Genomic DNA, 12,341 nt, shown 5'->3' on the forward strand with positions numbered 1-12,341 from the left:
TTGAGTTTATAGCAGAAATGTTTTCAGCCAAAACCTAATTAGAAAAGCTGCAGATGTCAGTTTTTCCACTGACAGCAGCCTCTGAATGCAGTGAAGCCACACAACATTTGACTGAGGGCTGTTACTGTACCACTTTCTTGCTGTTAGTATTAGAGCTACATTACTTTCAGCACATACAGGTAAGGTATAAACAGCAACTCAATGCAAAAAGTTGGGGTGAATTCTCAGAGGTGTTATCTGAAAGGCTATCTTTTAAATGTGTCAGGACTTCAATGAGAAACTTCACCACAAAATAAATAAACACAGACTAGTGGCTCATGGTGTTTAGATTTTCGATATTAGACTGACATTCATTCTTAAGCTCCTTAAACCTCTCTGATATTACAAATCCATGCTTTGCTGCCAAAAATTGTTCAAATCCACACAACTTTATTTTACACTCTGAAGATCAAAAAGTTTCCTAAGATACCAGAAATGTCAGGCTGTAATGTAGATAATGTCTACAGAATGATTCCTTAGACGTTTAAAACATGTTGCATTTGAATCATGAGGCCATAAAAATATATGTGATTTTGTCAGAAAATGTGGACTAAGAAAAATGTCCAACTGTAAGAGGAAACTTCCTTTCTTGGCATTTTTTTCCAGAGAAATTTTGGGAGAATGTTTGGATTTAAACATTTCTAATGTTCCCAGCAGTAGATTTGAATATTTACAAGATATGAGAAATTTGAGGAGCATTTCTAGCTAAATATCTTTATTTTGTCTGTAACTTTATTTTAAACTCCATGTGGCATGAGCCCTGGGTTGGATTAACTCAGGATAATTGCATTGAGATTGCAATCAAAGTTTCAATTAGACTGCAGCTCTAGTTAGGTTTCTCCCTCCTGGGCGTTGATTTGCGATCTGTTAATTTGGAATTAGAGTATTAGTCCCCCCCCCCCCCCTCTCTCTCTCTGTCTCAGTCTACATCTCTCATCTTAGGGGATATGTAGGGATAGGTTCCTTATTAATCCTGTGTTTTCTGTTCACAAAAGGACAGTAATGTGTTATGGAATTTCCTGTTTGGACAGATCATATTAACCAACAGAGACAAGGCTCTACCGAAACGCTTGGCCTGTGTATTTTCTCAAATAGATAAAATTACTCGTGAGTGTATTGGAGATACTCAGTGCAATATAATAACCTAGTTGTTCACAGAAGTGGATTGCACCCCGGGGTTGAGCACTGTAAAAGTGTGGCAGAAAGAGGAGAGGGCATTGAAATAAGAAGTAGCGGCAGCATTACAAGTTGCAACTGCCATACAGGTATTAAGGATTGCTCTAGAAATTACAAAAATATTCAGTTTATTCAGCCCTGCTTGCGACATCATTTGGCCTGAATGCCCTACAGAAGTCCAAATTAGATGGGAGTTCCTCATCAATCAAGTAGGGGGAAGCACTGCTCTTAAAGACATTGGTCTGTTGTGTGAATATGAACACGAACAAGAAGGCCACAACAAGGGGAGCGTAGAATTACACTCTCTAGAGCAGTTTGCTGTACTCGAGATTAAATTAATTTGGCTTTCTTCTGTTTGTTTCCGGTGACGTTTGAAAGGATATGATGTAAAATTTGATTTTTTTTTATATCGAGGCTTATAGTGTTTACCTGTTATGGGCTGAATCAATACATATCCAGTGATAGTTAACCTATTACATTTCGTACCTTTTCTCATCATTGTATGTTTCAGAAATTTTGTAAGCCGATATATTTCCGCGCTATTTTTTTAATTTAAAACAAAGCATAAATTCGCAAATTTTATAACACATGAAAACATGACAGTCATAAATAATAGTAATTTGCAAGGTGACGTATAACGTCACTTCTCTCTATCTGTTACGGCTCTATGGAGAGGCTGCTGTATTGTTTTGATTAGGAAAATAATTTGGACAGGCTCAACCACGGGTTACGTTATTTAAGGTTAGTTTGCGCTGGATGGTTTCGCTGTAGGTACATTCACGGTTTAGTTTAATTATGTTTTAGAGCCCATCTCAACGAGAAGTAAAGCTAGGCGTTAGCTTACCGTCGGCTAGCTAACAGTTTGCTAAAGCTAGCAAGTAGCATAGCTAGCTGATAGCTCATAGGTCTAATATGCTAGTGCCTGACCGTTGTTTCTTTTAATCATTTCAACGTGTCTCTTATTCGCAAGGTGAACATTAATCGTCATGCGTATCAGATATGCAACAGCCGTACAGCAGTGGACTGTAGCGCTGAAGACAGTATTTCACCGCAGCTGTTGAGGCTGGTGTTAGCTCATGTAGCTATGCTAACACAACTGACGCTAGCCAAAAACGGTGCAGGTCGCCAGCTGGCCATACGGCTTTCATGCATTTTGTCAGCATCTCAGTTGAATGGTATAAGCTAAACTAAGTTAAAGATCACCACTCAGTAGCCAGTGTGACGATATTTGAACATGCTGACTCTACCCCCTGCTTTCAGTATCGTAGCTTATTAGCTGACGCCTGTACCACTGTTGACAGGGGACTCACACACAAGTGTTACGTGCCGTACATTAGGATCACGAACAAAAATAAATAGCTAAATAGCATTAAATACAACAATAGGTCACTATGATAGCATTTAGCGTTTCCTTTTGGTCACAATGTAGGCATGGTCCGGTTCCAAGTCTATATTGGCCTTGGGTCCCTTTTAGCGAGGTTAGCCTCCTCAGGGGTTCATTGTTAGGTGTAAAGTAATTAAAATACTACAATGTATGATGGTCACATACATCTAAATGTATTCATCAAATTTCAACAGACAAGCCGTCTCGTAAAAAGTGAAACTATGACACAAATGTAATATTAGACTGTCCAGGTAAAAGTCCATGTAATTGATCATTGTATCGTGCATTGTGTGCTGTCATCCAGCAGAGGGCGCTGCTGCATAGCCTTTACTTGAAAGCAGAGGGAACATCTTAAGTTTTTTTTCTCAGGCTCGCTCAAATACGCTTCACAGCATAGGTGACAGACGGGTCCCCCTCTTATTTGGCTGTGATGAAGGCACACATGGTTGTCAGTCATAAACAGAAATGTTTGAAACACAACCCTTGTGTGCTCAAACTGTTTGCCCCCATATTATCTTCCCAAAAGGGCTTTTTATTGTGGTAGACTAGCTAATTCCTTTGTATCTTTTCCCACAGTAATTAGTGGGTGGGTGGGTGGGGAGGGCAGAAATCAAAACCAGGATACAGAGGCTTACTTCCTGTGGAGTGATTTAGGAGAAGGTCACAAGTTTAAACACATTGATATTGTTACTATTTTCAGAGCCCAAACTACTCTGCGTCAGTGCTGAGTCAGCATACTGTTCTAGGTCACCTGTCAATTAATGTGTTGTTTTTTTTAACAGACAACTGAATGTAGTAAATGTTTTCTCTGCTAATAATGTGTGGACCACAAAGTCTCTTTAAAACTCAGTGAGACCAAAAGTTCAGCTAGAGAACAGATTTCTTCTCTCCAGAGATCTTTGTAGCATGTAGGAATTCTCTTAACTCTAATTAACAAGGCTGTACCACATCACCCCTTCCCACTGTTGAAATTAGGTTACATTATCATCTGAGTAGCGACAGAGATTGGGGCGGCTGTTTTTTTTTTTTTTCGACTTGCTCAATAATGATTGATTGCAGCAAGACATTTCTATTAGAGGAAACTTGGCTGGCCAAGAGGAGATTTTGAGCCAAGGCTGGGAGGAGTTTGGAGGAAAAGGTGAAAAGGTGATACGGCTGTAGAGGGAGCAGTCTGCTCTCAATTTCCTGGCTGGGCAGCATCCCTAGTGATAATGTCTCCATGCCTGAGTCAAGCCCTCACTCAAAATCCTTAACCCACCTTCCTCCAGATGGTACAGGCCTTACCTTAACTTATCACTGGCTTTTCCAGCTCATACATTAGTACCAGTGAGGTTTGTAGCTGTTACCATACCGGTATGAGATGTTTTGTCTTCTAACATCTCCCACTGATTTCCTTTAGTTTGCCCCTGTAGTCACAGAAGTCATGGAGGAGCAGACCGGCTCTCCTGCAGCCAATACCGACAGCAACAGCCAGAGAAATGGAGATGAGGTAAGAGCTCAACACAGAGATATTATATGACATATTTTGCAGTTTTTCCAGTTCTGAGCCCAAGAGCTTCCTGTCAGTTTGTTTCTTGGGGTGATTGCTACCTGGACCTTCAGAGCATATCTGTTTTTGTTACCTTTGCAGAAGCCCCGACGTGGCAGCTGGACCAAGGGGAGGAAGAGGAAGAAGCCGATGAAGGACAGCAATGCACCCAAGGCCCCCCTAACAGGCTACGTTCGCTTCATGAACGACAGACGGGAGCAGCTGCGGGCAGAGCGTCCCGACGTGCCCTTTCCAGAGATTACGAGGATGCTGGGCAACGAGTGGAGCAAGCTGCCCCCTGAGGAGAAGCAGGTCAGTGAAGAAGCTCCTGACAGGATTACACATTGAGCGTATGGCTGTGAAGAACAATGTGTCAAAGTTCTGCATTTCTTTACTTTCCACTCTGTTTGTAATTCTGTGTTTGAGGACCTGGAAAGTGCGTAAAATTCTATTTAAATTTTCATTCATATACTGTAGATTACTGTAGCAATATTAAATAACCAGGGTGACTTTTCTGAAAATGCAACGGCAGAAAACAAACACAGGAGCAGCCAGCAGCAAAACCTGTTTAGGTTTTTTGATTAACAACATAATGGATTTTTAATTGTCATTTATGGCTTTCAGTAATCGCACCATTCATGTCTCAAAGGACTGAGCTTAAATATTCACCTCCAACATGCCAACAGATCTAATTTTTCACTGTGCACAAACACAGTGTAGGAGCAAAACCCTTTGTAGCCAAGAGTGTCCGTTTTTTGGAGCTGATAAAACACTGGCTTACACATGACTATGTTCGGTAGCTGTTTAACATCCTTGTATAGACTGTATTGCCATAGTTTGATAGCATCTTGTATAGGGGCCTAGACATGTCCGAAATATGCCCTCAACTGTGATGTGAGAATATCAGAAGGTATTGACAAGGATTAGGTTCCTTTCTTGTACGGATAGAAACATTATCACAGTCACAGGGAGACTTTTCATGAGAATTTGTCACTTCACTGCAAAGATATCTGACTGACACCACTGCCTCACAGGGGGAAAACCTAGGTCTTTTCAAAATCAGCAAAATCTTAATCAGTTTCCACTACTTTTAAGTTAGATAAACATCTCAGGAGTTCATCTTAGTGATGTCATTAAATTTGGTCTTTATAAATGGGTAAACATTTTGAACTGTGCATTTTACATAATGGTAGCCTCAATGCTTCACACATCAATCAACAAAAACTCCTTATCTTTGTCTGTTACCTTCTAAAGTATTTATGTTATTCAAAGTTAGAACATTCAGTTTTCTTAACTATTCTTTCCAGAGGAGAATGAAGAAGTCTGGGCATGTTTTGTATTTAAATCCAAAGGTGGGACAGAGGCAGATAACTGCAGCTAATTTGTACCAAATTGTTGTCCACACCGAGTTCACAGATGAGTCAGATTTCACAGTATCCTGGGACAAGATCTTTACATGAAGATGGTTGTACTAGCTCTTCTCCTAATGCCAAAACTAATTATATTACAAGATGCATTTTTTGTTGCAAGCATTGACTGAATGTAGGTTTTTTTTTTTTTTTTATCTATTGAAAGGAACTAATCCTGATTAGTAGTAATTACTCCCGCTCATCATGCCATCTCACCCACAATCCTCCTTCATCCTGTTTCACCAAATCTCATTTTCCTCCTGTTTGGCTGAGTCTTGCCAGCACCTCTCACCTTTCTCTCTCTTCCCTGCAGCGATACTTGGATGAGGCGGAGCGAGATAAGGAGCGCTATATGCGGGAGCTGGAGAAGTACCAGAAGACAGAGGCCTACAAACATTTCACCAGGAAGGTCCAAGAGAAGCAGAAAGGCAAGCGGCACAGGGGAGGTGAGATCTGGTTAGAAAAGTTAGCATCAAACACTAACATTTCACTGTTTGGCTGTTAGCCAACAATCATTTTGAGATCCTGCTTAAAAAGGAGTTGGAAAATCAAATGTTTGGTATGTCTGGTGACCATAAGTGGATAAACCTGAACATGAATCTGTAATGAATGCCATTCACTGCAGCAAGTAGTCAGCATTTGGATGTTTCTGTTTTCCTTTTAGAATCAGTTTTCCTCAAATACAGACATAGAAGTGGAAGTTTGAAATCTCTGAAAATTTGGGTGTGATGTTTAAGACACCCTCGAGCGAGGCCTTGAATCATCATGTAGAGCTCCTGTGCTGTAGAAAACATTGGTCTTGTTGGGCAACTGTTATAGATATTAATGTCTGCAAAAAAGAGAAATAAGGCAAACCCTGCAGGTAGACCACAGCACAAACACTGCCAAGGCTAGGAAATCTTTTCCTGCTTGGACCACTCACCTGGAAGACTTTGCTGAATTACTACATACTTTGAATTTATTCCAGTATTCAGTGTAGGAACTAGGGACTCATTATTTTTGCTTTGCTTAGTCAATGGAAATATGGCAAGGGAAGGGGATACTTTACAAGTTGATAGTAGTTCAGGTTATAAGTTATAGTTCAGGTTGAGGCCAAGGAGCCGTCACTGTGCTCGCACAACACATGGTCTGTATTATCTGCTCCGGCTCTGTTACTGTGGATAAATCTCAGTTTAAATATCAGAAATGTTGATGACATAAACAGCTCTTCTCTGGCAAAAAAAAAAAAAATCATGAGAAATGTGCTCTACTGAAGTAGATGGTCTCATTTCAGTTGATTCACAATTTTTTTTTTTTTTTATTACTTTTATTCATTTTAACAAGTTCACAATGTGGTGAAGGCACGCTGCGCTGTGCCGGGGGAAACGTTAATCATCTGCTGTCCTCTTTCATTATTCTTTCCTTCCTCTCCAGATGTCGGGCACCAGGTAGCCAACGAGGCTCTTCACGAGGTCAGTAACTCTTTCCTGTCCTGTCACACTCACAATCACTTCACTGAAGAAGTAAAAACCATATTTAATAAAGTGAAGAAATCCTTTTCTAACTATCTAAACATTATTAATGAAGTATATTAATTAAGTGTTTGCTCCATGATTTCTGAGCTTATCAGAATGACTTGAGTGCCTGTTCAGAGACACATAACTCAAAAAATAATAGTAATAATTTGGTCCATTTTGAGTTTGCGTTGTCTTGGCAGGAGTTTGTTTTTGCCATTTTCTCACCCAGGAAATCTGTTTGTGTTTGCCCTCCCCTTGCTCTGCACATTAAGTGCTTATTGTTGCATCACTAAAGCTGGGTTAATCCGCTTTGGTGCAGTGTTTGTGATCCAAACACTTGGCTTTTTACTAAGTGTGTAATTCATTTTTATGAAGTTCTGCATTTAATTAAGAGGTTTCCTTTGTAAATCTTTCAGGATGCTCTGAAGGGTTAGAGCCAAGGTGACTTTATTGGAATTAGCATTCCTATGGGAATACCAGTGTTTCCTCTCCAGATTTCAAAGGACACAGGCTTCAGCATAAATTTCATTATTTGAAGAAATGAGGAAGGATGATGCATTCTTTCAGAGGAGGGAAAATACAAGGGAAACCTGCACTGCATCTTGTGCTTCTATAGTGAAATAAATTTTTATTTCAAATGATTGCAAAGCATCTCAGAGCCTTTGATATGGTAGCCGCACCGTAGATTAAATTACTTCTACCTCCTCACTTCTTATGCTCTACCACTGTATTTCCCCTGTGGCCAGATATGAAATCAATTACCCACCCACCCACAGCCGAGCTAGATGAATGACCACCTCTGGCTGTCAGTCTGCTTTGCCAAATGGTTTCACCATTCAGCTTATCTCCTTCCCTCCCTCTTTCTCTCTCTGGCCATTAACAGAAGGATGCAGAGGGGAAGGACAGGACCGTGTTTGACATACCGATCTTCACAGAGGAGTTTCTCAACCACAGCAAAGGTAAAGGGCCACAACACACGGCAGCTGTATGGCTGAGAAAGACTTTGTACTTTGTGTGCTGGGACTTTTTAAGAACCTCCATTTGTCTAAGTGTTTCTGAACACAGTCTCCTGCTACCTCAAGAGAACTTTTGTCTTATAGTGCTCCATCGTCCCAGAATAGTGATGAACCCGACCTTAGGAAGAACACACCTTTCTGAGCAAATTAAACATTGATGATGTCCCCAGCTATCATCTCTCTAGACTCCTCTTCTGATCTGCCATTGTTTCTATGTCTCTGTGTGTGTGTCTTTGTGTATTCCTCAACAGCACGTGAAGCTGAGATGCGGCAGCTGCGTAAGACCAACATGGAGTACGAGGAGCGTAACGCGGCGCTGCAGAAACACGTGGAGAGCATGCGCGGGGCAGTAGAGAGGCTGGAAGGTGACGTGATGCAAGAGAGGGGACGCAACGGGCTCCTCCACCAACACCTGGAGACCCTGCGCCAGGCGCTCACCTCCAGTTTCTCCAGTGTACCCCTGCCAGGTGACAACACTGCATCAGCATCACTGTATTCTGTGGGACCCCCAGTTACAAATACACAACAAAAAACTTTACTTATAATAAGTAAATTAGTCTTAAACTCTTAATTTCCTCAGTGACTTTTTTTAGGTAGTTTTCACATTTAAAGATAAGTTCCCTAAATTTTCTTTTCCCAATTGTTTGAATAAAAATGAATAAATAATTCAACACCAATCCTCAATGACTTTTTCTGCCGGTCACTTCTGCAGTCTCCTAAGTTGATATAGAGTTTGTGCCTAGTGCAGTCTTGGACCATTAGTTTTGGGAATCTTGTACCAAAATGAAACATACTCCTTTTATCTGCTGAGTGTGGAAAAAATACAATAACACTGCTTTGCTTTTATCTCTGAACGTGTGCAATGTGGCTCTTGGGCTTAAGATGTGCTGATACTGATCAAAGTACATTATAAACCAATATTGATATGATACCCTATACCAGTAATCCATCCCTAGAAACAAACACAAAGCTGTGGTATGATATTAGTTGGAGTCAGAGTTTAAGTTGGCGAGACATAAATAATAATGTAGGTGTGGTTATACAGCATGAGTGTATTTACTGAGCCTCTCTCTTCCTTGATCCACAAATGTAAACAGACTGTACAGTTGGACCACTCACTGTTCTTTTAGAGACTGTCTATGTACCTGAAGTCAAGCTTCTTTATTCTAACCTATTTATTATTTAGATCAAAGGAATGTGGTCTCACTTTGTTCCTACTTGTTTTATGTACACACAGAGCCTGCGCTGGGCTCACACCCACAGCTTCTCTTTTTCAATTTTCTTCCACACCTATTTGAATTTTTTGCTCACACAGCAGAGACACAGGCTCTGCAAACAGCGCAAATTGACACAACACTGCTGGAATTATTTCATAACAGCTTGACGGTGAAAGATGCTAAACCCATTTAGACCCAGCCTCAGGGAAGCTTCTGAGTGTTAGCATGTGTGCCTCTGAGTTTACAGGGCAAAGTGTTTTTTCTCTGTAATTGTGCTATTTCATTTAATGATCTTACTAAATGGAGGTTCACCAGAATTGACAACTCCTCAGTCTTACATATTTTCACATTTTTAGATCCTCTAGACTTTTCCATTTTGTACCTCTTATAGTTTTGATGGTTTTGACAAATACATTATTTTTGGCACATTTTGCAGCTATGACAACCTTTACAGTAAAAATCCAGTGATGTTTGTCCTTGGCCTGATGGTGGCCAGACTCTTTGACTCTTTGACTCAGTCTCTGAATGTTCTTTGATGTTGCTTCCAGGAAAAAAACATTTATAGTGACAAGCAGTGGCTGGTGTTGTTCTTTCTGGATCATTTTAATTCTGATCAGTCTTGTCATTCAGTCATTCCAGCCTCCGGGGTTCAGTACAGAAAATGTCAACTTTTTTTTTTAACACTACAGCTGATTAAATTTTGCTGTGGGCAAGCAGTGTCTAAAATTAAACAACACTGCGTGACGTGTAAGAACAGTTTGTAAAAGTAAAAAAAATGAGATGTCATATTTGGTAGTGAATAAAATGTAACCATTCAAAGTCTGTGTTATCCCACAAACATCTTTCACCTGGAAAACAAACTTTCCAGTGCTGACATCACATACTTGTTTGTCTTCCAGGCAGTGGAGAGACACCCACTCTTGAAACGATTGACTCCTACATGAAGAAGCTCCATAGCATCATTGTCAGTAACCCCCAAGAACACGAGAATCTCGTCAACTCTGTGAGAGACGTTGTGAACCGTTTGGACAGGTAAGAGATGCTTCATGTTGATGTCTTTAGTCTTGGTGTTTGATTAGTCGACTAAACGATTACACGTTGCTACCTTTGCCACTTGGCACCAAAAATAGTGGTCAGTTAAACTACTTACTAATACATTGTTAATGTACAAGGCCAACTAACTGTTGCATCTAAGATGTTGCATAGCCACCTGCCACTAGCAGCCACCCTCCTACTTTCCACCATACTAGTTTACACCCTCCCACGCTAATGCCCAGATGGTGTAAACTAGTATGGTGGAAAGTGGGACAGAAGAAGTTTGGCTGTATTTAAATAAGGTTGTATGGATGTGTCAGAATGAACTGACATATGACCACTCAACTGCACACATGCATAACCACATTCAGCAAAGGCATGTGGACTTTAACCTGTAGGGTAAGAAGGCAACTGCTGCTAGCACTGCTAATGTTAGCCTTGCACAAACCAATACGACATTTGCTGTGTCTCAATTCATGTACCTCCACTCTGACACTTGCTATTTTGAGTGCATAAGTGCGTTCACACTGACAAGCGCGGCAACACACAGTGCACAGTAAACGCCCGGATGGTGCTCTCAAAACAGTGCAAAAAATGAGTGGAAAATGAAGGACATTTCTCACCCTCAATGGTCACCAGCTTGGCTACCTAGTACGAGGGGAGGGACCACCAACATATTTCCAAATTTGTGGCATTAGTGAGCGTAGAAGGAGGACATGTCTTCGGTGCCAATGGCGGCCTAATTTCCATGTTGCATCACACAGAGGGCACACTTAGGAAAGTAAGACATTCATTTTCAAGTCGAGTGAGCAAAGCAGCCGGCAGGTGGGCGATGATTACGGTCACCTGGTGCGATTGTCATTTCCGGTGAGTCCACACAGGCAGTGTTTGATGTGGGACAAAACCATCCTGCTGAAATTCATGCACTATGCCAGTGAGTGCATGAATGCTAAATTACCATATAATCACCAGGGAAATTAGTGGTTAGGAACGTCCTGAGTCTTAACCAGAATTTAGAGTTTCACTTCAAGGTCCATTTATTAGCTGTTCGAGAGCTTGTTAGATTTTTTTTGTTTCAACTGTGAATTGATTCTAAGCTTATCTTTTGCTGTCTTTTTCCCCAGATAACTGGACTAAGTCCACCTGATGTGATGGATTGACATTCACAGCCACATTCAGCAGATGCTGTTTCCAGGTTGATGCTTTGCCCCTTGACAGTGAATCTTCCTGTCAGTCTGTCATCACAGTTGATTTTAAAGCATCATTTGTTACTCTGCTAAGGTGATGTAGGTGAAGATGATGTAGCTTGTGATATTTATTTATTGGTTTTTTTTTTACATTTTTTCACACATTATTTTCTTTCACACTTTATTAATATAGCTGTAGTTTGTTTTATGAAGTAATCAGATGACAGGACATGTTTTCTTTCACTTCTTGCTCCTGTTCTGTCCTCATCATCTATTTATAGCAAAAGCTTCCACAACAATGTCTAAACCACTATCAAACATTTTGTATCTGATCAAAGAAAAATGTGTCAGTGGGTTTGTATTTACTGTATCCAAGAAATATTGCTAAGCTGACTTTCTGTCTTCATGCTTTGTTGAAGAAAAATTGTGCCATTTATGTTTTTTCCTCTGTGAAAATGTGTTTTTGTGTTTTCAATAAATGTATTTACATCATATGAGCAGGTGGTTTGTTTGGGTAGGTTCATGACATGCTGGAGATACAGTATGAGTGGTTAGATACACTCGGTTCCTGTGCCCTAGATTTCTTGCTTCATCTTGTTCAAAAAGACTCTCTGAAAGTGTGAAAAGCTGAAATAATCTCTCTGAAATATAAATATTAAAGCCACTAGTTTAATGGTTTGCTCAACTAAATGCTGCATTTCCAGTTTCTGATTTGTTACACTGGGAACTCATAGTATTGAAGTCAACTTACTATATCAAATAGAAATATGTGGCTAATCTGCTGTAATGCAGGACTGTTTGGAATTATACTTGGACAGCGCCTAAGCTTGTTTACTTACAGTAGATGTGGAGTT

General features: G+C 40.4%; 1 protein-coding gene across 2 annotated transcripts; it reads left to right on the plus strand.

The window, feature by feature from the left end:
- The first annotated feature begins 1,798 nt into the window (after nt 1–1,798).
- Nucleotides 1,799–11,979, plus strand: hmg20a (high mobility group 20A). 2 transcript variants are annotated; one of them, XM_071492807.1, is made up of 9 exons: nt 1,799–1,956; nt 3,999–4,088; nt 4,230–4,439; nt 5,850–5,982; nt 6,950–6,987; nt 7,916–7,991; nt 8,300–8,515; nt 10,165–10,297; nt 11,425–11,979. In XM_071492807.1, the coding sequence occupies exons 2-9, from the start codon at nt 4,023–4,025 to the stop codon at nt 11,426–11,428; spliced, it is 876 nt and encodes a 291-aa protein (XP_071348908.1). In that variant the 5' UTR covers nt 1,799–1,956; nt 3,999–4,022; the 3' UTR covers nt 11,429–11,979. The 2 variants fall into 2 exon arrangements, with proteins under 2 accessions (XP_071348908.1, XP_071348915.1); XM_071492814.1 differs by lacking the exon at nt 11,425–11,979 and having other exon boundaries at nt 10,165–10,301.
- Nucleotides 11,980–12,341: the final 362 nt, after the last annotated feature.

The sequence above is a fragment of the Trachinotus anak genome, unplaced genomic scaffold (assembly GCF_046630095.1).
Source record: "Trachinotus anak isolate AG129_WGS33_773 ecotype Australia unplaced genomic scaffold, CSIRO_AGI_Tana_v1 ptg000002l, whole genome shotgun sequence".
Taxonomy (NCBI): domain Eukaryota; kingdom Metazoa; phylum Chordata; class Actinopteri; order Carangiformes; family Carangidae; genus Trachinotus; species Trachinotus anak.

Coding starts and splice junctions, on each gene's coding strand:
- hmg20a (XM_071492807.1), top strand. CDS start 4,023: ATGGAGGAGCAGACCGGCTCTCCTGCAGCCAATACCGACAGCAACAGC. Junction 4,440..5,849: donor TGCCCCCTGAGGAGAAGCAG/GTCAGTGAAGAA, acceptor TCTTCCCTGCAG/CGATACTTGGATGAGGCGGA. Junction 5,983..6,949: donor AGGCAAGCGGCACAGGGGAG/GTGAGATCTGGT, acceptor CTTCCTCTCCAG/ATGTCGGGCACCAGGTAGCC.